Here is a 27,867-nt window from a genome sequence, read left to right on the forward strand (position 1 = left end):
TTAGAGCACTGAAGCTTTATTTGCTGGAGGCTGAACAAGAAGAAATCAAATTATCTCCAGAACTTTAAACAAGTGCTTTCAGTCACTGTGATTGATAGTTTACAGCTACACATAGTAGTAAGGATGATTACAGAAAGTATTATTTTAACAGAACAGACTTGCTATTTAACACAGAAGAATTTACTCAGTGTATCTTATTTGTATTTTGTGCATTTATGTTCTTTGCTGTACATCTTAAGCATCGAAGTAGATGAATTATGATTTTCACATTGTTTTCCCACTGCCCTCTTTTACACCCGAAAAATAATTGTTACTGAAGAATTAGAGTCAAATTACAGTCATTAGTGAGTCAAATCAAGGTTGAATTTTAGTCCCACCATCCTGTTCCTTCAAAGCCAAAATCATCATCATTTTCTCCTTTTATTGTCCTCCTTTACTTTCCAGAGGATTAGTTCCATACATGCAATTGCATCTTCACTGGAATTATGGCCATCAACTAAGGGAGAATAAAAAATATTTTAAGTGTCAGATTACACATTTCTTTATAAAATAATGGTAGGAATAATGGTAGGTTTGTTTATTAAGAAGCTGAACAGCTGTGAATAACGTTAAAAGAGTGGCTAGCATCCAGACAGTTTTTGGTGCAACTTCTTGCTACCAGAATTCAAGATAACTGCGTGTCTAGAAGCTCAATATTGTCTGGTAGTATTCCATTTCCTGCCACATCCTCTAGCTTCAATATGCAATTGAGCCTAGGTTAGTAAACTAGAGCATCCAATATAACTGTCTTTGGAAAGTCAGCCTCTCCAAATCCTGAGCAAAATCAGAAGTTGAAAGAGCAACTGAAGACAAACTGATTTACAACTAGATGGTAATTTTCTCCTCAGAGACAAAGATCTGCTGAAAGAGCCCACAATATCTGAACAAAATGGTGTTAAAGGAATTAAATTATATATGGACATACATTTTAAGAACATGTTTATTCAAAGTCAACAATTTAAAATAACAAGTCTACATATATTTTATACCATTCCTGTAACTACAAGAACTACAGCAGCAAGGTTTCAATGCATTCTGGCTGCAAAGTGGTGACAGCTGCACAAATAAACTATCCGTACAATGTTCATTAATTGTCACTTTACATAGGCACCAGAATACCCTTCCTAACATTAAGTCAATGAAAGAAAATGTTGGCCGTCAGGATAACAGTATGTAATTATATATGTAATTAAGTACGCAAGTTCTGAGCAACTAGACTCTAGCAAGTCAAGGATAGGTATAGAATAGACTACTGTGTTCAGCCATCTCCATACAGAGAAATTGGTTTCAAATTGAGAGATTTGAATTTGTGTACCTCATTTACCTCATTAAATCCTAAACATGCTAAACCAAGGCAAATTAAATCCTGGAGAAGAGAAGGCTCTGGGGAGACCGTATAGCATCCTTCTGGTACCTAAAGGGGGCCTACCGAAAAGCTAGGGAGGAACTCTGTCAGGGAATGTGGTGACAGGCCAAGGGGTAACAGCTTTAAACTAAAAAAGGGTACATTTATACTAGATACAAGGAAGAAATTCTTCACCACAGGGGTGGTGAGGCACTGGAACAAGTTGTCTAGGGAAGCTGTGGGTGCCCCATCCCTGGAGGTGTTCAAGGCCAAGCTGGATGGGGCTTTGAGCAACCTGGTCTAGTAATGGGAGGTGTTCCTGACCGCGGCAGGGGGTTTGGTCTAGGTGACCTTTAAGGTCCCTTCCAACCCAAACCATTTTATGATTCTGTGATTCCAAGAGCAAAAGTTTTAATAAAGGTACAGAAGATGTCAGTTAAACAGGTTTGGGATGTGGGCTGGTGATTCAGAAACCCAAACAGTTGTGGAAAAAAAAAGTGACATCATAAAGTTCAGCATTTTAATTTGAAGGTGGTAAAAAATCCTCTCTCTCTTCTGAGCTAGTGGCCCAATAGGCAAACAGTATGGCTTCTTTGCGTTATAGCACTGCATTAATGCACTGATTCCACAGAAGTTTCAGGCAGGGGAGAACAGCAAACAATACAATATATTGACAGTAAGGACAAAATAATTCTTAGATTTAATTACAGTGTTCCATTTTCCAAAGAAGCAGACGATTTAAGTGCTATCATAACAAAAGATGACGTGATAATAGAGGTACCACTTTCTAGCTCTCTCTTATAAAACTTAAATGTCAGAGATTTTAGATCATTTTCCACATATAGCAGCCTAGACTCAAAAGGAAAGATCTTCAGACTTGTAGTTGCAATTCAGATATATACTGGCATACAGCAGTGAAGCATTTCCTTGGATGTGTATGTGGCTACACTTCCTTTCCAATGAAAACGTAATTTACACAGTTGTGACAGTCAAGCTGGTGAAAGCACTCACGTAACACACCAATGTCGTTGCAAATACAAGAAATATCTGCAAAAGATTCTATACTTGTACAGCTTCTATAAAGACTGGACATATTAAAAAAAGCCATAGAAGCAAACTGAGGAGTCGTAATCCTGTGAGCTTTCCAGACCGTCTGTTATCTTTTGTCAGAGGAAGTTGCATCTGCTTCACACCCCAGGCTTACTATTCCGCCTTTCAGATGCTATTTTAACTACTCAAGGATGTGTAGCCTGTATGAGACAGGTGTTTGTCTTTTTTTTCAAGCAGTCTAGCAAAACTCAGTTATTAAAGCGATAGTTTCCCAGCCAAATCAAGTATTTGGTATTCCGTAATACAAGCTATCTCAGCAATGGCAGCTCTTCTGACTAGGACACCAAAAATACTGAAGTTGAGAACCTTTAAAATGACACTCCTAGTCATTCAGTTTTCTTGCTAAACTCCACTTTGGGGTATTCAAGAGAAGTCAAACTATCAATTCAATTCAGAGGAAGTTAAATCATCAGAGACCTACTGATTTCAGACAGGGAAGGGTGCTTCACTCTATCAATCCCTGGGTTTACGAAAAAAATAAATTCAAATTTAAATTTAGTTATTCTCCTCTTGTAAGAGACAAAGCAGCAGCAAAAAAAAAAAAAAACAGCATAAACACAAGGAGGGGAAGTTATGTGTCAGGATTATTTTTTTTCTAGAAATGGCAGCTATTCAGCTCTATAGGTTAAATTTCGAATTTAGCTCACTGGTGATCAAAGAATGATTAAATCCGGACTTCAACAGAACAGTCTGAAAAATGGCAGTTTTTAATATTTGAGATAACCATCTAAAATTCTGTACAAATAACTTTGACATTCCCTTCATTCCCATCACAGTGCTATGCATAATAAGACTGTTAGTGCAAAGGAAGTCAGAAGATGTTACAAGCTTTCAGTTGCAAAACCCAGCTCCTCCACTGTCTATCAAAAGCTCTCAAGTTTTGCTAACTGCTACCATTTATCTATTCCCTGGGCAAAGAAAATACATTAGCAGAACAGAACTTCATCAGTGACGCCTTCTGGAGAACAATTAAGAGCAAACAGGCAACTGCCAGTTCATTAGAAGAAACTAAACTTGAGTATATAAAATCAGACTCAAAACAATTGTACACGGTCAATGTAAAATACATCTGTCAAATGTACCATTTCCCAAGTATTATGCACGCAGCATAGAATAGGCTTATTCATTTGTCTTTTACAGCCTAGAAGTTTAATCTTAGTACTGAAAAACCCAGTATTTGAATTGAAGAGTTCTTCTATCAGCTTGATTAAGCAACCAAATCTGTAGTAGAGGTCAGCCTCTTCACACCACCTTCAGGATTTTTTTCCAATGTCCCTTCTACGAGGCAAAGCAACTGTAACGCTTCTATGTGGTGATCACTTTGACAAGTCAATCACCTTATGTTTCAGGTACATCCTCTGCATCTACTGTACTGGAACAAATGTACCCAAGAAAAAGCTTTAAATTACAGCAACTGTATTACTTTATCTTAAATTTTCCTGGGTTATTCCTGTCTACTAGTTCATGACACAACATGCTGATTGCTTAGTAAAAACCTGTGCTCTTACCATCACCCTGATGAATTCTCATGAGGTAGTCAGCCATCAGACTCTGAAGTGCTCTTTTGTGAGGCAGACCTAACCGATGAGGAAATACTAGTGATGTGTCCACTACTGTGTCATGAATCAGCTGGAAAAGAGCAAAGGCCACATCAGTGATGACATATCCAGTTACAGTCTGGCACCTCCTTTTATTTATTAAAGAAACAACACGAAGGATCTAAATCATTTACTTTCTGAATAATACACCCAAGCTAATCCTTGACCTTTTAATACTATCTCATCTGTCCTATGTTGCTCTAATCACTGTAGAAGAGCAAGCTCTGGTGCAAGAACTGTGGAAAAACAGTGTTGTACAGTGATTGCTGTACGTTTGTGCATTGACATTTGTTAGTTGTGTACATATGAGGGTGGCATCCCTGCCCATGGCAGAAGAGTTGGAACTAGATGATCTTTAAGGTCCATTCCAACACAAGCCATTCCATGATTCTGTGGTTTCACTAGCAAGAAATTCTGTTAATGCTAAATTTTAATTCCTTCACTAGGAATGACGACAGAATCACAGAAAGGTTGAGGTTGTTAAGGTCATCTGGGGATCATCTCATCCAAACAGTCTGTTCAAGCAGGGCCACCTAGAACAGCTTACCCAGAACTATGTCCAGGCAGCTTCCTCCACAGAGGAGGACTCCACAGCCTATATGGGCATCCTGTGCCAGTGTTTGGTCACCCACATGGTAAAGACGTTTTTCTTGATGTTCAGAACCCTTAGGGCATCCCTTGTGTTCCCATCCCAGTTTGTGCCCATTGCTTCTTATGCTGTCATTGGACACTACTGGAAAAAGCCTGTCTCTGTCTTCTTCAAACCCTCCCTTCTATTAGTTAGAGACATTGGTAAGATTCCCCATAAGCCTTTTCTTCTCTAGGCTGAGAAAAGTTTGCAGATGGTTGTGTTCTTCATGGAATATTGCTACCTTTGACACATAATAACATAATCCATGTATTTCTGGCAGCTAAGGTGATTACTTGACAGGCAGCATTGTTGTTTACAGAGATTCTAAGAGCAATACACTGGTATTAGTTGTGACTGCAAAACTGTAGGAGGCACACTCAAGTTCAGCAATATCAGAAAGCAATAAATTTCAGGTTTCTATCAACCCAAAAATAAGGATATCATTATTCTGTAGTGATGCACGGTTGCCTAGTTAGAAGCACAGAACAGCAGAGTAGAAAGCCCAGGTCTCAGAAAGTTTACCATGCCACATCTTTATGTTTCTTCTTTCTACGAATGTAGTTTTATCTTCAGTGCAATTGTCATGTACAATCAAGTATATTTCATTTTCATGTATTAGTCTGCTGAAATGCAACATTCTTTTTCTTTTTGAAAGTAATTATAACAAAACAACATGACAAGTAGTCAACTCCTAAAATCTGCTTCAAACAGCTTATTTTACCTTGAGAGCAAACAAATCATTTTCTAAGCTATGTCCAATCAAAATCGTATCTGCACTGAACATGTTCAGCAGTATTGCCTGTACATCCCGAAGAGTTGTTGTAGTATTCTTCAAGTCATCCTCTGTTACTCCTGAGAATCTAAGGACAGGTTTAGAACAACTTCATTAACAGAGACATGTAAGAAATGTTTCCCTAGCACCTAAAGTTAACCCTAGTTGAGAAGGCATTTTTTCCATTCTCCTCCTTTTCACTTAGATTGTATGAGATAATTTAATATCATGTAGCTTTGTTCAACTTCACTCTATCACCACAAGCAACCGAGCCTATTTTTTAGGCACAGACTGAAAACAGGTCTCTGAGCAAACTGTTATTGCTGACAAAGAAGCAGGCACATATTATGCTGGTTCTCCTCTATTTTTTTATTTTTTTTAGAGGCAGACTCAAAACTTGTTTCTTCTCAGAGCAGTTTCAGGACTTCAAGAAACTAACAGGAGTCTAAAACTTTTTTTTTCCAGATCTCAAAAATAAGACCCAGTAGGAGGACAAAATACAAGTGGGCTAAATACAGCCAAATCTTATTAAACTGTACAGTTGTTGTGGTTTAACCTGGCCAGCAGCTAAACACCACACAGCCGTTCACTCACCCTCCCCCCTCCCTCTCTGGGATGGGGGAGAGAAACAGGAAAGTGAAGCCTGTGGGTTGAGATAAAGACAGTTTATTAGGACAGGAAAATAATAAATAAATAATGTGTACAAACAAGTGATGCACAATGCAATTGCTCACCACCCGCTGACCGATGCCCAGCCTATCCCCGAGCAGCCGGCCCCCCACCCCGGCCAGCCACCCCTATATATTGTTTAGCATGACGTCAGATGGTATGGAATACCCCTTTGGCCAGTTTGGGTCAGCTGTCCTGGGTCTGTCCCCTCCCAGCTCCTGCTGCACCCCCAGCCTGCTCGCTGGCAGGACAGAGAGAGAAGCTGAAAAGTCCTTGGTTTAGTGTGAGCACTGCTCTGCAACAATTAAAAGATCAGTGTGTTATCACTCTTCTCATCCTAATCCAAAACACAGCAGCCTACCAGCTACTAGGAGGAAAATTAACTCTATCCTAGCTGAAACAAGGACAACAGTCTTACAGCTTCATTAGATGGCTTATGACTATACCGCTCTTCAGTGAGACATTTACAGATGAAATTTGAAAATTTGAAATTGCTTTTATTCTTAGGGAATGCAGCAAGTCCTGGGAGGTTAAACCTAATGTGTTGTTGTGGTGTTGTGGTTTTGTTTGTTTGTTTTGAAAGAAGGTGGGGAGTCTTCAGTGTAAAAACAAAAATTGTTCAAAGAAAAAAGTCTTTCTTAATTGAGTCTGCAAGAATGAAAGCCTCATTCCTGACTGAAAGTCTTCAAGTTGTATAACTAGCAATAGGCATTTAAGAGATGCAGGTTTCTGCTTATATCTGATGTTCACATCTGCCAATTTATGGAGCCTAATCCTCAAGTAGTATAAACAGAATAGCATACCTTGTATTGTAGTCTACAACTTCACTATCAGGTTTAACAAACGTATCATAGACAACCTGTAGCTTATCATCAACCACTGTCACTCTAGTAAGTTCCAAGCCTTGGGTTGTATAACACTGAAGAAAAAAATAAATTTAATGAGCATTTATTCAGCACCAGTGTTTCCTTATAGTATCTGGCTGTACAAAACGTAGAACCAGCTATAGCATCAAGAAATCCAAACAGCTTTGCTCTCTGCATATTTAACACAGAAGGTCCATTCACTTACAGTAACCAGACAGAGTTCTGCAGGCCTCTCAGAGCTATGAGGGCCAAACTACTACACCCAGGAAATTGCCTCCTAAGTAGCAATACACTTTTAACTGAACCAAATTTTTAGGTTGTTCATACCATGTTGCAGTTCAGGGCATATATACCATGGTTTCTATCAGAAGGCGGTGATTTAATTAATGTCTTCACAAAGCCGTACAACTTCTCCTTTCTCCCATCATGAACATGAAGCTGCAAAATTTCCGTTAGTGTTTACATGCAGGCTTGCTAAACTTATCTTACCCAAATTGCCAGTCTGTTTCTCTAATAGATTAAGGAGCATATATATTTCTTGTCAGTAGGTGCCAAAAAATTTATTAAGCCTTAGGCAAGTAAACCCAAAAATCTTATACCAAGTTGCTTGCAAAAAGCTACAACCCAGCTTCAAGTCAAAAGGACACTAAGGAAATCTGAGATACTGCATTAAAGAACATTAATCCTACCTTTGCAATCTGACACCCAGCAGACCCAACTATTCCCTCACAGCAGCTATAGCGTTTTTCCAAGCCACCAGGAACTGCCAAAAAGAAAAGTTGAAAGTGGAGCAGTTTTGCAGCAAATGGCACTGGCAAGAAAAAAAAAAATCAGCACCCTTACTCCTTTTCCACTTTCTCGAGACTGCACTATGGAAAGAGGTAAGCCTGAGTACTGCTCGGTACCATCAAGAAGATGGTGCTACATCAATACAAGGTTGTAAATCAAATAAAATGCCAACAAATGGGAGAATGGTGTAATATTCTCTACGAGGTTCTCACTGTGGGAAGCATTTAGTATAGCTTTGAGTACTTAAGGAGTCTTAGCAAAGATGACAAGGTTCACTTAGAAGTCAATACAGGGCCACACAAGGAGTATTTTTCTCCTTTCTTCGCATGGGGTTTTATCAACATCAACCTTCCTGAAGTTACGGCATATACAGAGAAAACAAGCTCCAATAACTAGACACATTACTTAGAGGACAGCAGAATGTACCTCACCTGAACCTTGTGCAAGAGAGTTTACTCTGATGAGTAAGAGATGAGATGTCATGACTTGTAACAGCTTCCACAAAGACTGAATACCAAAGAATACTTACCTTTTTGTTCCAATACTCTACCAGAATGGTAGCTGCATTCTTTAAGTCTACGTTTTCCTGAACTAACAGTAAATATTTCACCACACCTACAGCATGTTTTTCTGAAATCTAAAAAAAAAAAAAAGAAAAAGTATTTCCTCACCAGCTTGTCAGCAAGGTGAAAAAAGATGAAAAATACTGCATTGAAGTATGAAAGTTACATGAACAGTAATTGCAAGACCAGCATATCAACACATAAGCAAAGTCTCCCAAGACTTGCCATGAGTTCAAAATAAATAAAGCTCCTCTCTAGCACTTTCAGAATGGCAGGTTTACGTGCAAGATCAGCTGTTGTGCTGATGAAGTATCACGGTTTAGTTATAAAAGCTTGTGAAGTCATTTGAGGTCCAGGAACTAAGTATGAAACTACTTTGTATTTTGTATACATGCATATTTTAGTTTCCTGTGTAACAATGACTCAAAATCAATTTTTTTGTACTTACTATCTGATACAGCTTTTTTTGTAACTCCATGAAATATAGCACTACCATTTCTTTCAGGATTTGGTCGAGGAAAGTTATTTTCATTCAATTGTTGCTCAGTTAGAAGGTAATCTTTTAAAAGTTCATAAAGAACACCACCTGCGAGTTCTGAAAAAAAAAAAAAAAACACAAACACACCAACACCCTAAAAATAAACCAACTCAGAGTTTAAACAATATTAGACCAAATATAAGCAGCACTTAAATATCCCAGTACTTCCAAAATAAATTAAAACTGAAATTGGAAGATGTGCACCTTGCTTTACATGCAAAAATTCTATGCTTTTCCCTCAAAGCAATTGGAAGCTATTAGAGGTGAAGAATTGTTTAAAACAAAGGCACAAAACAATAGAGATGGTAAATTACTAGCTATCCCAGAAAGGCTAGGCAAGCAACACCAAAGAATGTGCTCTTTTCAAGCAGAAGTTCAGTATTTTTCCCCAAAGAATGAACCTTAAAGACAAACAGCAAATTGCATTGGAACCCTTGTAATAGCTAATGGATAAAACTTGACCAAAAAAAGAACTAAATTTTCACACTTTCAACATTTTCATTTTGAAATAAGCCCATTTACGCGCTAAAGTGCGGAACCAACATCTGCATTCTCCTTTCTTTACCTTTCTTTTCGTTTGACTTTACAGATCCAGCACCACTGGGAGTCTTGATGTCATTAAATTGCCCTGAATTCAGGAAAGGATATTTTTAGCATTTGTTCTGAATTTCAGATTTCCTGTTAAATGTGCTATGCAGATATTTATAAATGAAAATATCAATTTTTATTTTGGTGATATACTTCTACAAAGGAAGAAGAAAATAATCAGAAATCTCTACAGTAAAGAGAGACTAAATTATCTTTATAATCCCTCTCCCATCCTAACTTCTATACATGCAACCCATTTAATAATCTTCAGTGAAAGCAAAACTACCATGATCTCTCAGCTTTTTCAGAGTCTTTACAGCAAAATTCAAGTACATGTTTTTACTGCCACAACGATCATAAATAGATTGCTCTTCTATCCGGGCCTGTATGAAAAAGAAAGACTGAGTGTTAGTGGGGTAATGTATGTCGTTGGTGTTTATTTTTTGTTTGGCTGTGGTTCCCCCCACACACACCCCAAATACAGGAAGAACTGCCATTTAGAATCTGAGATTCTGAACCTACATGTAGAGACACACATTCAAGTTGTGTCCAAAATCTGAAGTACAAAAAAAAAACACAGAAATGCATTTGTAAAAAAAAAAAATCCCTTCTAATACTAACATACATCATTTTAAAAGATAATTAGCAGTGTGAAGAAAACTGGTTTTGCTCGTGGAAAATTGTAACTGATTGATAACGTGAGGAAAGTGTAAGATCTAAACACAAACAAAACACATTGTGCAATTTAAAACCTACTGACTGCAGAAGAAGAAACGTAAAGACCTGTAAAACATTACAAACCTTGCGACCAGCTTCATTCACTGTGTTACAAATTTTTCGGTATTGTTCAAAAAAACATTTGAAATATCGCTGCCTTATCTCCCGTGGTACTTTAGATCCCGATTCAGGAATGGAAGGCTTTTTCTGAGTAGAATCCTAAAAAAAAAAAGAAAAGAAAAAAAAAACACAGTAATCTGATCAATATGTAACAGCCCAAAGAACTAAAACCAGGCATTCTTTTGCCCATCCTTAGATAAAGTCATACATTACTGAAAAGCCGTTACAAAAACTTCCACAACAGTTACACAAAGAACCAGAAACAGCCATCAGAAATACTAGAGATTTTTCCTGCTTGAACTAAGCAAAGTAGTTTCTGACTCAAAGTTGTATGAGACGTTAAAACTACTTTTAAACTTCATTTTTGTTAGGAAAAGTTCAGTTGTTCAGTGAGCACTGTCAGTTCAGCAACAATTTAACAGTCAGGGTTTCCATCTGGTGTTCATTGCAGGTAGTATTTCATTCAGAGCATAAACTAAGGACCCAATGAACTAGACCGAAAACGTTTATTTTGATGGAATTTATAAACTTTCGTATCCAATGTAACGTCAAGTTCTTGCTAACTCTGAAATGTTTATTTTACAATAAAACACAGAAGCTAAAATCATCACATTTAAAAATCCAACAGTAAGTTAGATTAACCCTGGCACTGTTGCAGCCAAAAAGGTCCAGACACTTAAAAAAGATACATGGTGTGTATCAAGCAAGGAGTAGTATTTCTGTACCTCCCTTTTGTAACCTAGGAAAGCTCACTTTAGAGTGGCATTTATATTTGTATACTGCTACCAAGGAAAGTAGTAGTTTTGGCATATGAGGAGCAAAGGCAACGTGTATTATTGTCACAAGCTAGTTTTACCTTTCCTTAGCTATGGAGTAAGCTATTCAGGAAACAAGAATTTACATACTAGAGATATAAAGCACGAAGTAGTCCATACTTAATATCCTAGAAAAACATCAATAACCAAATTGACTAAAGCCATAACATTTGTTTGTTATAAAGCCGAGTGGTGCAGTTGATACCAAAGAAGGAAGAGATGCCATTCAAAGGGACCTGGACAGGCTGGAGAAGTGGGCCGGTGTGAACCACGTATGCTTCAACAAGTCCAAGTGCAAGGTGCTGCACCTGAGTCAGGGCAATCCCCAAATGGCAGGGGTTTGGAACTAGATGATCTTTAAGGTCCCTTCCACCCCAAGCCATTCTATGATTTGACATTTTTGATAAGAAAACGAAGCACCGACCTTATAATTTATTTTACCTCAGGAAATCTTCAGTGACCTCTGCTTTAAAGAAATTTCAAGATTAGCGTCAGAAGTTCTGAGTAGGGCAGGGACATCTCTAGATCAGGCTGCCCAAAGCCCCATCCAGCCTGGCCTTGAACACCTCCAGGGATGGGGTATCCACAGCTCCTCTGGGCAACCTGTTCCAGTGCTTCACCACCCTCTGAGTGAAGAATTTCTTCCTAATTCTAATCTAAACCCACCCTCTTTCAGTTTAAAACCATTTCCCCTTGTCCTATCGCTACCTGTCCTTGTAAACAGTTTCTCTCCATTCTTCTCATAAGCCCCATTAAAGAGTTGAAAGGCCACAACGCAGTCCCCCCAGAGCCTTCTCCAGGTGACTTAGCAATTTATACAATGAATTGCTTACATCTGTACAGTGCAAGCTAGTACAAACATGAAAACAAAAACATAGTTTGCATAGCAACTTGATTTAGCCATGGAGAAAAGCAGCACTTTTATTAGCTGCCAATAGTATGATCAGAATTTCTTAAGTAATTCTAGGTAAGCACTCAAAGACTACAGGAGTTGCACATTGTCTCCAATCTCAAGAGAATGTACAGAATTTTCGCCTTTGGAAAACCACAGGATTCAGTACACCCTCACTGCAAGGAATTCACCTTGCTGACCATGTTATTTCCCTGTTTTCTTGTGGATGTGCTGATTGGTTTGAAGCAGTTTGAATCTGGGTACAATTTCTTTTGGAGAAGTTGCTGCAAGCAAAAATGCTTGCTTTTTGCAGAGATGCCTGGAAGAAGAGGTACTGACAGCACGTGAAAGCATTATATTTATCAACTGAGACATGCTGCATAAAGCTATGTCAGGAGAGTCTTGTGTGATTTCTCACAGATTACCAAACGGAAAAAAAATATGTCTTTTTTCACTAAGAAAAATACATCATAGTCAGGAAATAAGCAGCACCTATGGAGAAGAACAAGTACAAATTTAACTCAAGTTCTACCAGCATGCATCACTTTGAACATTTCTGCAGGACGCTCCACAAGCACATACATGTAATCTTGATTTGAAATATGATTTAATGCATATAATGATCAGTTGTGTTTGATTTTTTTTTAAAGCTAAACTGGTATATCACGTTATTGGGTTTACACTCTAACATACTGTCTGAAATTACAGTTTTTCCACCTCTCTTCCTTTTCATATACCAAAGCCCTGTAACTCTACAGTACCTCGTATGGCATGACAGCAGTCCTTTCAAATGAACCAACAGACAGTCTGCACAGCTTTACTGTTTGAGTTTTTCCTTCAATTGGTATACGCAGCTGACCACTGATGGTTTCAACAGGCTGAACTTCACGCAAATTTGAAGAAGCTGAAACACAGAGAAAATACAGATTGAATCTGAACTCTAATGGAATTTAAATAACAGTTACCATTAATCTGTCATACTGTTATTTCACTGCTCCTTTAACATAAAGCAGGGTAAAAATAACCTAAACAACAGAAGCAAACTTGGAGCTTCAGGAAACATGTTAAGACCTCACTTCTGCCAACAAGTTTTATCCAAAGTATCCTCCAGTATTTTTGAAGACCTTAGATAGAACAGCCATACAAGTCAAGTTAAAAAGCTATTTTGAAGTTGTAGTGATTGTGATTTTTAAACACATAATTACCTGCCTTCCCTGTCCCCTCCCCCTCCTCAACCCACAAAAAAAATGGTAACAAGTTAAAAAATTAAAATCAGGAAAGCCATCATTCTAACCTAATTTTCCAATGCAATTAATAAGTGCCTTAAAGTACTGCTTTTAAACCCAGAAAAACTACAAATCTCAAAAATGAAATCTGTCATGAGACAAAAAGCTCATCTGGAGCCAAGGTGTCAGCATCTGACTTGAATTCATTCTGTTTAACTTTACTTGCAACAACACTTAGCATAAAGCAAGCCACGCTTGTGCAGCATGAAAAACCCTAAACCATTTTTGCTATTACTCAGAAGGAATGCATACACTGGGAAAATAACTCAATTTTACATAAAGATTTTTCATTCATGTGTTTTTATTACAGATGTTATAAAACTCTAGAACAGTATTTTAGGTTTATGTGCTAGGTAGACTACTTGGTAAGCATATATTTTAAAATACCAGTAGAACAATTGGAGGGGAAATACTATTCAAGTAGTATGTGATACTGAAAATAACTGCTTCATCAGCATTTTTCACATATAATGGAGAATTTAAAGGGAGAAAAACAGGATTTTCAAATCAAAAGACTTAGCAAGTTGTTTCAGACAGTCTAAATGCCTAAAACTAGAACCCTAACAGTTGAAATCAATACCAAAATGAAAACTCGGTGGATTTTCATTCTTTTAACTCATGTATGGATACAACGAAATACATGTTTTTTCAGGATTTTGGTCAAAACTGTAAATGTTGAAAGACTTTTCTGTTACCACTTCAGCTCATGTGAAGTACTTTAAAGGACTTCAAATAACTTTGTAGTTGGACAGGACATCTATTTCCCAAGCTAAGTGTCCACCATCACTCAGCTGACAATCGCCACAAAGCAAACATACTCACGAGACGGCTAGCAATCAAAATGAAGTTTAGTTTGTCAAGACTACAGATCAAGTTTTCATACCAGTTGATCTGTTACTTTGGACTTGAATAGCTGACCGTTTAGACATAGGCTTCTTCTTTCCAGAATCTGTAGCAATAGAAGCTGTTAACTCCCTCGCTTTTGACTGTGCCGTCTGGACTCTTGCATTATTCGGACCCCGCTGCACAGGAGATCTTTTGAAAGGCTCCATTTCATTTTTGTTATGTACCTGTTATGCATGCACACAGAAACAGATGGGTTAGCAGTCAAGCAGTTCCAAACCACAGCAAGATGGTGTTACAGTTAACACTGAATTTTGCTCTCAGATTCAGAGCTCAACTTGCTGCCTCAGAATGAAAAGGCCAATCTGAAAAAGGACTGGGGGGCAAGAGCTTAAAGAATTATACCTGCTGCTATTAACATTGCCACACAAAGCATTTTAAGAGCAGATAAAGTATAAATCACTTTTGATTTCCCACTGCTGTATCTAGAATCTCAGTACAAGCCTCCTTTCCAAACTGATTTTTCAAGGCTCTTTTCATTAGCCTCAGCAGCCCTTTTCTTCACCTGCACCAGGAACTAACTCAAAGTTCTAGGTGATCACATATTTGCTTCAATTTTTAAAAGGAGAGGCGATGAAACATTTGTTCTATTTTGTTTTAAAATACTTTTAAAATTACAAGACTCAGCCAACCCGAAGTCAAAATGAGTCTACTCAGATTAAGTGGAGCTATGTTAAACTTCACTTTATTACCAGATTAAAACTCACATCAAATTTTGCCGTGTGTGCAATTCTTCTCTTTTGTCCAGCAACATTAACTTCAGTTTCTAATAAACTGGCATCCACATTTTCTCCACTAGTCTATTAGAAATAAGAACAGGCTTCTTAGACCAAATGCTATAAACTTCCAGACTTCATTAATACCCTCATGACCCACTCACTCCAATGTTTCAGGATATTCACAGTCAAAAAAAAGTCACCAGGAAAGTACAATTCTACCAGTAGTTATTCTACATTTAGCGCAGCTGAGCCACAGTGCTTCAAAGCAGGGTAGTGGTACTCAGAGTTCCCACATTCATTTATAAGATGAGCAGGAGACTACTGAACATACAAGTGCCTCTAAAACTTTGCTTGTAACAGTGAAGCGAATAAAGTCCACCACAAGGCATTGAGCTATTGGGGCGACTTTCTACTTTAGGAAACATATAGATCACCCAGTGCCAAACCAGACTAGAGTCATAAGTGATCCTCATTAATTCATCTACTAGCGTGGAAGGCTCAACTATTTAACCTTTATTAGCACAGAAAAGAGCATTTGAACTTGACTATACAGATAACATTCCTCCTCCATATGCTCAGGAAGAAAGAAAAAAAAAAAAGAAGCAAGAACTTAAAGAGAAGCATAATACCTGCTTATCACTGTCTTTCTTTCGTGCCTCTCTTTCAAACTCCTCAAAAATCCTCCGACACTCCTCTATAGGATCATCTGAATCTGAGAGCTCTGTGTCCTCCCCACTGGATTCCATTTCTTCAGCAGATGAACTCAGACGTATTTCCCCTTCTTTCTTGTTTCTGCAAGCAGGTTCAACAGAGCTGCTTTTATCAGTGTTTTTGGTCTGTAAAACTGTACCAGAGCAAGCCTCCTTGCCCACACTTAAGAAATTAGTTGGATACGAGTACGTATCCTGTGGGCTACCATTTCCCCCATTTTTATCAGTGCTGCGACTTTTCTCTGTATTTAATATTCTTTGCTTGCCAGGTCTTTCTATTGTAGCTTCATCTCCAGATGAGCGACTAGTACACAAGACAGACTGTGTTACTCTTCCACTGCCCACACGGTTTTCACTAGCAGTATATTCCTGAACAAATTCTTTGACCAATATATTTCTTTCTGCTTTCTCTTGCTTCGGAATCTCCTTCCGCACATCCACCTCAGCAGAAGCAGATTTCTGTTTCTGTGAGGTACAAGCACGCCTCCCTCTCTGCTCAGAAATCTTCAATGTTTCAGTGTTTACATCAGGCAAATAAATTTTATTTGCTTTCAGAGAAACACTCCTTGCTTTTTCAGATTCATTTAAACATTTGCCACTCTCCTGCAACTCAACTATTTTCTCTGATTTTTCTGCTGTATACCCAGGACCATCTGCTATGGCACTACCATGCAATTCTTCTGCATGTATTACAGCATCCAGTTCTTCTTCTCTATTCAAGTCTTTATAGTCCCTATTTTTTCTTGGTCTTTTATTAACAGGTGGTGGCACATCAATGACAAGATCACATTCATCATCAGATTCTTCAAGTTCCATCGGGGAATAGTTTCTTGACCTCTTTGTGAATTCTCTCTTAAATGGAGACACTTTTGAATTCCCCTCTTGATATTCACGTGGAAATACTTCTGTTGGCTTAGCCAACTGCTGCTTAGCATTTTCATCTTCTTTTGTTATGGAAGAGACAGACAGCCCTGAAAATAATTTCATAAATATTATTTTCTATTTTTCCCAGTTAAAGGAAGAGACGTTATTTTTGTACCAGGAAACCAAAATCGTATGATAAAAGTGCTAGAAAAAAGCACTACAATGGCTTCCTTACAAGAAAGTATCTTATTTTCAAGGGTTATAGGATTCTTAATCATTTAACCTGGAAGACTGTATTGAGAAAGTTCTTTAGTTTCAGTCTTGAATTTACCTACTGCTACTTCATCCCTTTTAAGTTTTTGCAGATCACCAGCCCATGTTGAGGAAAGAAAGCTATGATATCACATTAAGTCACACTAAGTTGCAAACCATCTACTTCTTTTTCCTCAGCTGAAATACGTAATCTGCTTTATTAATTATGAACAAATCTCATTGTCCCAAATGTCCCCAGTAACATTTTGAGCCAGACATATTTACAGTCATGCACAAACTTTAAGTGGCCTTGAAAGCTGAATTTTCCAACTGCACATGTAAGAAAATAACCTCTATCTTTTCAGCTTTTACAGACTATAGACTGAGTTATGGTAAGCTAACATTTTCTCAAGGCACTGTCTTCATCCTCTCCTGCATCTTCGCACTGATTGCAGTGTAGTGGTTATTTCCCAAAGTTTCACTGGCTGACGGGGTCTCAGAGATTTGCTAGTATCAGTCTAGTGTTTTTAACAACAATAGTATTTAATAGAACTGTACTTTTCAAACCATATGTAACCACTTGTTTTCAAAAACAATTGTACCCGTAACAACAGAACATTTCAGGGAGCTACTAGAAAGTTGCATTTTGCTGGTGAACAGCATTCTTTCCAGGCTACTCAGAAATCCATAGCTTTGGCATTAACATAACACGCAAGCACAGGGAGGTACCACAAAACCTCAGCACCCAGTTGCTGTGGTTTAACCCAGCTCACTCCCCCACTGGGACAGGGAACAGAATCAGAAGAGCAAAACCAAGAAAACCCATGGACTGGAATAACAACAGTTTACTAGGAAAAGCAAAAACTACACACACAAGCAAAGCAAAATAAAGAATGTGTACACTGCTTTCCATTGGCCAGCAGGTGTTTAGCCATTTCCAGGGACGCAGGGTTTCATCACACCTGATGAACCACACAACTAGTACCTGGGAAGACAAACACCGTAACTCCAAAAACAGCCCCCTTCCTTCTTTCTCCCTCAAGATTTTATTGCTGAGCACAGCATCACAGGGTAAATTACGCCTCCAGCCTGCTCACTGGTGGGACACTGTGAGAAACAGAAAAGGCCTTGATGCTGTGCAAACACAGCTCAGCAACAACTAAAACACAGGTGTGTTATCTAGGTTGTTTTGGCCCAAAATCCAAAACATAGCCCCATGCAAACTGCTATGAAGACAATTAACTCCATTCCTGCCCAAACCAGTACTACTATGTACCTCAAAGAAATTGTCTGAGCCACTCTGAGGTGGCAGTTGTTCTTATCAGAAATACAAATAGCCTGACAGAAGTAACGTTTCTATGACTTTTATAGAAGACATCCTTTAAACTTTACAGTAATCCATGCTATAAGGTTATTCTTTGAGTAAAATGAGAATAAGCAAGCCTTCAGGGTTCAAGCTGGCTAGAGACTGCAGAAGCCATTTAATGAAGCACTCTGGCCGCTAACAAGGAGATGCCAACGGATTCAGCCTTCAGCAAGTCACATCCTGCTGCACAGGTGGAAGTCAGGAAAGGAAGGACTCCACGCCACAGGCTGCTTTAACCCTGACTCCCACTGCCCTTAGCGACCATCACATTACCCAAGTCCTTCTACCAGGCTGCAGGTCTTTATGCTCAAGTGCAGCAAACTCGGAGAAAGAAATAAAACATGTAGTACACGTTACCCTTTATCGGTAAGTGTGAAAACCCAGGCACTTACTGTGAAAAGCAAAGCTCCCAATGCACAGAAAGACACTACAGGCCTAGTGAAAACCTGCACCGTAACAGGGCTGTGGGCACTCTTGGCATGAAGGCAGAAACTCAGTCACACCTACTTCAACGCCACAGATGTAACAGATGAGAAACACTTTGATAATTACTGATTTGTTAAGCAGCTGTTACAGGTAAACCATCAGCGCAGTCCACAGCAAATGATGTGGAAGAGATCCAGCAACATTCACGGTAACCTGAGAACCACTTGTTTTTAGTAATGCACTTTTTAAGTCCAGTTCAGAAGCATATTTTTTTCCCATTAAGAAGGGCTATTATTGCCGCTAAGCTTTGTGGTTTGTAACACGAGATCATTTTAGCACCCTGCCCCTTGCACCTCACCCATTCAGCTTTATTACGCTACTACCTCTCCAAATGACATCCACCCCACAGAAACACTTGATGGAAGAACCACAGAAGAAAACTTACAAGTCTTATTGCCTGATAAACCTCAAAAGAAACCCGAGGATGGTGACAGCGCCGTAATAAACCCGATTCTCGGCAGCACACGCTGGTTATTCCCTGCTGTGTAAGCAAGCCCTCCACGGGTTGCTCACCCTGGACCACGACTAGCAGAGCTGCTGCTACAACCTCTGAAGGGGAAGGGGACATTTCCAAGCCGGGGTGCCCACCACCTGTCCCGCCGAGCCCCGCAGCCCCCCTCCGCTGCTCCTGCCCCTGCTCCCCTCCGAGGCGTGCTCACCCTCCGAGGGGCCGGCGACGGCACACGGAGACCCCCCGGCCGCCGGCCGCCGCGACGCCTCGTGCAGGTACTGGCAGTGCGGCCGCCAGCAGCCACCGCCCTCCGCCCGGTCGAAGGGGCAGGGGAAAGCGGAGAAGTACCCAGCGGGTCGCAACATGGCAGCCGTCGGGGGGCGCGGGACGACCCGTCACGGCGCCGCCACCGCCCGTCCCAACCGCCCGCAGCACGGGGAGGCGGGGATGGGAGAGGCGGGCGGGGCTGCCGCTGAGGGGAGGCTGCCGAGGGCTCACCCCTCAGGGCGAGCCCGGCGGGGAGACCTTCGCCACAGAGCCCTCGGCGTCTTCGAGAGCTTTATGCTGAGGGATTTCAGTGAAAGTCTCTCGCTGCCGGCATGCGGTGGCTCGTCCAGCCTGCCCCAAGTCTTCTGGAACAGCCTCTGTTAGATATCTCCAGCCTGGCTCCCAGCCGTGCCGTTTGGAGCTCGGTGGTCTTCTTGCTGGCGCAGGTGGTTGTTTGCCATCTGCTACACCCGTGTCTTTGTTAACGCAAGTCTCCTTCCAACACTTGTTCTTTTCTAGCCGGCTTTATGGTTGCTGTTGTTGAAGCATTTCCATTATGTATAGTGGTCTCTGCTGCCCTGCCTTGAGCCTTCTTCCTGTTTTTGTCATATACTATTGTACAATCCTTAACATTGGAAAAGACCTCCAAGATCATCTGGTCCAACCATCCCCCTACCACCAATGTCACCCGCTAAACCATGTCCCTAAGCACCAGGTCCAACCTTTCCTAGAACAAGAATAAGAGACCGGAATTGCTCTCAGTATTCACGGTGTGAATTAACTGGGAATTCGTAGAATATATGTATATAACATAGAATATATTTGTAGAAATATATTTGTTTCCTTTGTAGCATCTTTATATGTTGTTCTGCATTCTTTTCCTATTATTTCTTGTAGGCTGTGTCATCTATATTGTCAACACATACATAGCGGGGTGAGCTTCAATACCATCCTTAAGGCAACACTTTAATTTCAGGTGATCAAGGACAGTTTCAAAACACTGAAAACATGAAAGCAATAACAATAAAAAGAGTGAAGAAACTAACTGAAAATGGGCTGCTAATGTTAACTGTCTCCCGCTGGCCAGTAACATAGCAGGAAAAATGAAATCTGCTATATTGGATGCCAAAGACAATAAAAACTAGATAGCCATATATTAAATATATATATATGTGTATTGTGGGACAAAAATATTTTCAAAATATAGCTATATGTGTGTAAATGATCATGAAAATTAATGGAAATTAACTGAAAGACTCCCATGCTTTGAGATGGCTTCAGAAGACCACAGCCAAGCAACTTTTCTAAATCATTGCATTGCCGTAAGGGGCTACATTTAGCCTATGATTTGTAAACCCCAGCTTTTCATGCCTCACTGCTTAAAATTTCTTAATAGAAATTATTTGTAGAATCTGCCTCTACTTTTGATGTACAAGTCTCATTGCACTTTCCTTCCCCATGCCACAATAGTGTCAACTGAAGAATTGCTGCTGCTGGGTAGGTGTGGCAAAGTATGACATTATGGCTACAGAGAGGAGAGAGTGAAAAACAGATGAAATAGGAAAAAAACGTTCTAATGGAAAACTCTACCAAGAGATCTTTTTTTTTTTTTTTCGTTTTCCTTTTTCTGTTAAAAATACCTGCCGTGCTGTTATTTGGGCCTTCATGTTATGGTGTACATAAAAACAGCATACAAGGCTGTCACATGCACAAACATTCCAAATGCACAGATTCTTTCATATCTCTCCCAAAGAAAAGATATATTTCAAAATTCCATTTGTTAATTTTCACTCAGAAAATATTTGTTTAGAAAATAATTACTGTTCAGAGATCTCACCACAGGATTTCTACTCAGTGTGAGCCACATGTGTTGGATTGGTTGGATTCATTTCAGAAAGTCATTGTGATGGTGTTTCAGCTCTTCCTTTTCAACTTGAATGTGGAGCTTGCCATAGCTGTACCCCCTGGTGCTTTATTCTGAAGTAGTTAATGCTTGCCTGCAAACATTTGTGATCAGAACTGAAATTTACATCCCTCTCCTGTCAAAGCATGAAGCTTATTCTATCCCGTCATGAGATTTCAAGCTACCTATTTAGTGAATCACAAGAACTATTTTATAAAATCATAGAATCACTGAGGTTGGAAAAGACCTCCAAGATCATCTGGTCCAACCTCCCCCCTACCACCAATATCACCCACTAAACCATGTCCCTAAGCACCAGGTCCAGCCTTTTCTTAAACACCCCCAGGGACAGTGACACCACCACCTCCCTGGGCAACCTGTTCCAGTGCCTGACTGAATTTCTCTCTGAGAAGAAATGTCTCCTAATTTCCAACCTGAACTTCCCCTTGATTTCTCAAAACATAGTTGCACATAAACCAGCAGATGAGTTTGAGAGCTTGGTCAGTAAGTTTATATTTTATTAGATATATTTGTTTTATTAGATATATTTGTTTTCATTTTTCACTAAGATTATATCATTTCACTAAGATCATTACTTTTCATTTTAGTCCTCAGATGAAGGAGTATCACTGTGATTTGATTCATCACTAATAGACGGCGTACCAGCTACTGAACTCATGAGGGGTACAGTTTCTGAGATTGAGCCTTTCTTGTGTGAGTCACTCTGCATATCTAATGCTTTTACCCCACGCTGTGCCTCCGAAGCTGGTCTCTGCTGTTCACGTGAGCATCTGAACATACGACAAAAATTCCTACAACACAGAACAAAAATAACGTTATTCTGACTAGGGGAATTTAGCGGAAACTTAACAGATACCACTGAAGATGGGTAACAAATGACTGAACTTCAGTTTTTTCAAGATTTGAACTGACAAATTTCATCTTATAATGAAATACTTAGTACACAGACTCCTGGAAGTAACATAATTTATATTTTTTTATAATTTCTACTTTTACTTTTCATTTGCCTGTGCAGCCTTTCCCAGCTTTTATCACATTTTTGCGTATTTTGTAATCCTATGTTTGGAGTAGAACTTAATTTTGTTATCCAAAAACCTACAGTCTTGTCAATAGCTGTTATTTGTTGGGGGAGGTGTTCTACCAACCAAAACACAACCTAGTAATTGATAGAATATTGTAGGACTTTATTGCTGTGTCTGCCTCTGGTTCGCTGAGAGTTCAGAGGTGCTCTAAAGGGATCTAAATATCGGACACAGTACATGACTTGAAAACTTACCCTTTTGGAATTCTGTGCTTGATAAACATCACACAAAATATAATAAATATTAGGCAGGTGACAAGAGCTGTAGATGATGCAATAAGCACTACTTGCGCTTTTAAGTCTTCCTGGCTGGTTTCTTCGGTTGTGTTCCTTTGGAGCAAATCAGCGTTGTCTGACACTACAACAGTAAAGCACATCACACTACTAGTATTTGAACAGGTAATGCGCTGTGCAAATGGACATATGTAGAAACAGATTATACATATGCATTTTGCAAATAAATGTGAGCACGTCCTAGTAAAATGACTAGTTCTACAAAAATACAGATCCATGTTTAGTTGTCAATAACTTGGCCCAAAGTACACCTCTTCCAAATTTTCTAGACATGACTTTTATCCACCATCAAGGGAAATTCTGAAAGAAGTTTAGCAGCTGCATCAACTGTAGTATTTTGAGTTACTAACTAGTTTGTATTTTGAGTTTCATTAAAACTCATTTTTTCATCTATGAGGAGAGAGGGGTGTCTTAAGTTATCTGTGGAACCATTGATTCTGCATATTCCTAGTTCTCTGTGTCCAAAACCCATCAAGACTGCTACGCCGTATTGTTAGTTGGCATTTCTTGGAGAACTACATCACTTCAATGGTATCTGAGGTAATCCCTTTTACCAGAAACGGGTTTTGATTGGTACATACCAACAGAAGGTACAGTAAATTGTCTGTCATCCTTGCCGGTCATCCTTGCTGAGGTTAGGAGGGATACAAAGATGAGCTACGTGACTTTTATAGCAGAAACAGTGCTGCTTTCCCAGGGGTTCTTATAGTCCCTGTGGCTGCTGTCTCCGGCCACCTCCTGGACTGTGATGTCACCATTGTCCCCAGAGCCTGGCTGGACAGAGAATCCTCAGGGGACACGGTGGGGAGGATGGCACGTCCTGGAGACATCACACTTGTTCCTCCCTCAGACACGCGCAGAGGGCCCTGTGGGCGTGCAAGGATGGAAATCTCCGCTCTAACTCCTTGCTGAGGTTGGACGTCGTGCTTAGGGACATGGTTTAGTGGGTGATATTGGTGGTAGGGGAGCGGTTGGACCAGATGGTCTTGGAGGTCCTTTCCAACCATAATGATTATATCATGTTATAACTGTTACAAATGCATGTTTACAATGATAACATTTTTGTCCATACTCATTGAAGACTCTGTTGCTTCAAAACACAATGTTCTTTGTTTAGATAGAACAGATCGCAGCCTTCGAGGAATATTTGTTGTGACTAATTATAAACAGATTAAAAACCTATGAAAGGTCTTGATCTTCCAATATCTGTCAAACTTCTTATGTGACTGTCACTGTGCCAGAATCTTAAAGAAATGTTAGGGCATGAGAATCTAACTTATGTGAACTAAAAGACAAAACAGCCCAAAAAAGATGAAAAAGTCAATTCAAAGCACAAAACCCTATGATCTTTGCCTGGCTTCGGTGCTTTACTTACGTGAGCGACGTCCCTGCCCTCTGCTAGCAGAACTGTAGTTCTTCACACGAGCACAGAGCCGGCCTAAAAAGCATAAGTGACAAAGCTCCCTCTGCTGACTACAGAAAGAAACGTCACTCGGTTTTTACAATGGTAAATGAAAAAATAAGAAAGAGTTGGGGAAAGAGTCTTGCAGAAGAATGTGGAGGAAAAAGCAAAGGCTGAAAACAACATGATTACACTAGAAAAATACGTCCGTATTTAGTGAATGCTTTTTTAATCAGCACTCACACAAAGTGGTTTACTGCTGACCCACGTTATCCATGTAAGAAAGAGTTTTAAAGTTGATGGAATAATTCAAAGACTGGAAGGAACAGCATTTGTGGTGTGGCACATACAGGTCCCAGTGTGCAGCTTTGGCAGTTCACAGCTGAGTAAAATGAACTATGATCTTAGAGCGCCATCGCCCTTCCTAGAAACACTCATTTCCGAGGGAAACAGTCACTAATTTTTAAAATTTGCATTTTGACGTGAGCACGTGAGCCCTTGTTGGTGAAAGACCTCAGGGAGAAGAGCTTTGCTTTCTGGAGACACAGAGAAGTTCAAGCGTTCTCCCAGCTAGACTGTATTCAGGTGACATATCACCCTCTACAGCTGAGAGGAGTAACACGGAGGAGACTTTTATGAGATAATTCCCTGCACAGTCATTACCGACAGCCCACAAACCTGTTTGCAAGAATTTTGAGTTAAACAGAATGGCAGCCCTATGATTGAGCATAGCACAGTTACAGGAAAAAATTAGGATTCATATCCAAAGCAGCCTACAAGTGATTGACTGACAAGTCAACGTCAAGAGCTACCAGGAAATTTGTGCTGCAAGACATGAGCAAATGTGATTCAGAGCTCAGAGCTGAGCTAACAAAATGAGGCAAAATGCAGGTATCCAGCTCCAGAGCCTTGCTGTTTGGGGCAGCGTTGCCTTCACTCGCAGGAGGTGTGTGCTGGTGGAGAACCTCTGTTCCAAGTAAGGAGCTGAAGGAGAAGGTCAGCAGGCTCTGCAGTTCCAGATCCAATGAGAAAGAGCTTGACAGGACCATCTCCAAACAAAAGTCTGAGCAGCCAGCTGTCCCAGAGGAGTTAGTGCTCATCGGGCTGGGGAATGGTGGCTCCTTCAGTGCTGAAGGCTGGGAGCTGGTGACTTCTTGCACCAGGAGGCTCATTCCTGCTCCACCTGTAGAGCTGTAGCTACGGATCATGTTCAATGTCCTGGCAGCAGTGGAGGGTCTAGGAGCTGTGTCCAACAAAATCATCAAGCCCACAGTGCCGGAGCCTTGCAGCAGCACCAGGAGGAAGCAGCAAGTGTTTCTAGTAGGGAGCTCCTGCTGCAGGGACAAGCGTCCCACCTGGTGACCTGACCTGCTGTGGAGGTAGGCTGCTCCTTGCCAGGCCTTGGACATTGTGGAGGGATTGCTGCTGTTTGTCTAGCACTTGGACCAGCAGCCTCCCTCTCGTCCCATGTAGACACCAGGGATGCTGCCAGGGGGACCTGGAGCATACTGTCTTCTGCAAATGCATGGTAAAATATCTGGACAAGCATCCCTGTGAGGAATAATCTGCAGCCAAAAGCACAGGCTCAGGTGAGGATCTCAGTGAATTACCATTTTTATTCATGATTGCAGTAGTGGGCGTCCTGCAAGCAGGAATGCACAGAAGTGCAGCGTAGCCCTATATTCCCTACTGCGTGACACTTGATTCCTCCCGTTTCCTCCCTGGCTGAGTACTACAGGTTCACAACCTACCTGACACTTGTTACTATGCCCTGTATGTAAAGCTTTATTTGACCAACGACCAACTGTCTCTCTTTTTTTTTTTTTTTTTTTAATTGGAGGGGCCCATGATTTCATAGCTTCTTGTTCTTGCTGACTCCATCACTGCTTGTTTTTTTTTCCTTAGCCATCCTCCTCATTTCGGGACAGTGGGACCTTCCCCTGCCCCCTTATCTGCTTAACACACCCCACACCGTTATGCCTCTGCAATCACCTTTGAAAATTCAGGGTTAGTGGAATTTTCCACTGCAAAAACAGAACTATAATTCTTACATCTTCACTGATGTTTAAATTTCTGATGTGCTGGAGTACAAGCATAGGCAATGTTGCAGTTCATCTGACCTACCATGGTACTTCTACATGCAGCATGTACTAATTACTGCAGTAGTACAGCTGGAGTACTGAGGCCAGCCAAGTCACTGTGCTGGCTGATCAATAAATGGCAGCCTGGGCCCCACGCCGTGCATTCTGAGCTACCTTTCATTTTCTTGCAGTAGGGACAGGTGTCAAAAGCAGAAGTCGCACAGCGTAGGTCTCTGCTAGAGGTAGCAGAGAAGATTTAGATCTCCCCTTACTTAGAAATGTCCAAAAATATTTTCAGAACTGACATTAGCTCATATATATAGCCTAAGCCATCTTCTAGCATTAACCACAGGACATTAAAATTAAATCCAGGTGGATGTTACATATGCATCTTGCTTTCTTATGGAGAAGGAGACACATGTATATCTGTATTACACATATAATGTAAAACATGTTTAATTTCAGCGTGTTTGTTCTTGGCTCTCCTGCAATTGGTTAGCAACAACCTAATTGTCTTATTCCGTACTTTTCTCACTTAACCATAGATCACAGATTCTCTTCTATTTTCATCTTTCAGGAAATAATTACACTGCCTGTCATTTTAATGAATAAGCACTGCTACAAGATCAAAGTTAATGAGCTCCAGCCTCTTAAATTTATGTCACGGCCTTTGAAAACGCATTACTTCCTACACATAAAAATATGTTCTATTTAGGACCAGCTCTTTGTCTCTTTACCCTCCTTGAGTGCTCCAGAAGGGGCCCAGATGAGTGTTCACTACAGCTGGTGAACACCTCCTGCCCCTGGAGGGTGTTCTTGGCCCAAATTAGATCATTTTCTATTATTTCCTCACTTGATCTTTCCCAAAACAAGTGCCAGAGGAGGTTCTAACAAAAACAAATGAATCAAAACCCCAGAACGAAATATAATGTGGGGAGTTTCATACTAACTGCTTAGAAAACTCTTAAGTCTATTTCATTTTGCTCATCAATCAGATAATTAGATTTCTAGTTAAAATCTGCCAATAGAATTGTGTTGCATTTCACTTTGAAAGAAATATAACTTTTCATCTCAAAACTGAAAAGCAAACTAGTGATTGCACAGCAGCCTTGAGCACTGGCAGCTCCAGTGCCATTTCTAGCATGCTGATACCTTGCCAAAGGTTTACTCTGAGCAGGGTTTTAGGAATTTGCTCTTATGACCAGGGGGTTGACAACTAAGAAAAAGGCTTGATAACTTCAACCTGCTGAAAAAAAAAAACCAACATGATTTCAACATTTCCTCATCTTTTTCCACATCACCGTAGGCTCAGAGCAGGAGGTAACACTTACCGGTTGTTTCACAAGGAGAAGATAAATCTCCCACTTTATAATCCTTCTTTCTTTCCTTGGATGAAGCACAAATCTTTCTCCCTCCCTCACTTGCGGTGCTGGTTGTGCTGCTCTATACCTCTCTCATTTCTTTTAACAAAAACAGAAGCTTTTTCAGCCTTCTGAAGGTGGTGCACAACAAACCCTGTCTGGATCTGATGCAAGCCTCGGGGAACAGCCAACCTGCTGGGAAACTGGAGCGTTTTGAATGAATGTAGCAGGCCCACTACGAATCCTGCAGAGCCATCTGAAAGCTAAGAAGAGGAAATGTCAGTAAGAATTAGTCCCACTTGTTATTCCAATCTGTTTAATGAGTAAACTGCTGCAGTACGGCTTACTATACCACTTGCTTTACAGAG

At 40.2% G+C, this 27,867-nt stretch overlaps 1 protein-coding gene across 5 annotated transcripts; it reads right to left on the bottom strand.

The window, feature by feature from the left end:
- LOC310889133 (RNA exonuclease 1 homolog) lies at nt 1-27,696 on the bottom strand. 5 transcript variants are annotated; one of them, XM_083816195.1, is made up of 16 exons: nt 27,470-27,696; nt 15,590-16,641; nt 14,949-15,041; nt 14,222-14,408; nt 12,814-12,956; nt 10,310-10,444; nt 9,795-9,891; nt 9,486-9,548; nt 8,831-8,977; nt 8,349-8,456; nt 7,720-7,793; nt 7,358-7,468; nt 6,968-7,083; nt 5,445-5,583; nt 4,003-4,123; nt 1-496 (listed from the first exon to the last, which is right to left on the bottom strand). In XM_083816195.1, the coding sequence occupies exons 2-16, from the start codon at nt 16,484-16,486 to the stop codon at nt 408-410; spliced, it is 2,520 nt and encodes an 839-aa protein (XP_083672321.1). In that variant the 5' UTR covers nt 16,487-16,641; nt 27,470-27,696; the 3' UTR covers nt 1-407. The 5 variants fall into 5 exon arrangements, with proteins under 5 accessions (XP_083672321.1, XP_083672317.1, XP_083672320.1 ...); XM_083816191.1 differs by lacking the exon at nt 27,470-27,696 and adding an exon at nt 19,298-19,786; XM_083816194.1 differs by lacking the exon at nt 27,470-27,696 and adding an exon at nt 18,545-18,696.
- Between the last annotated feature and the right edge of the window lie 171 nt (nt 27,697-27,867).

The sequence above is a fragment of the Anser anser genome, assembly GCF_964211835.1.
Source record: "Anser anser genome assembly, chromosome: Z".
Lineage (NCBI taxonomy): Eukaryota > Metazoa > Chordata > Aves > Anseriformes > Anatidae > Anser > Anser anser.

What these genes read in the sequence shown, in the direction of transcription:
- LOC310889133 (XM_083816191.1), bottom strand. Translation starts at nt 19,454, where the DNA reads ATGTTGCGACCCGCTGGGTACTTCTCCGCTTTCCCCTGCCCCTTCGAC. An exon ending in CACACACGGCAAAATTTGAT is followed by an intron (nt 14,409 to 14,948) that starts GTGAGTTTTAAT and finishes CATGCATAACAG; the next exon opens with GTACATAACAAAAATGAAAT. An exon ending in CTGCTGTCATGCCATACGAG is followed by an intron (nt 10,445 to 12,813) that starts GTACTGTAGAGT and finishes TTTTTTTTTTAG; the next exon opens with GATTCTACTCAGAAAAAGCC.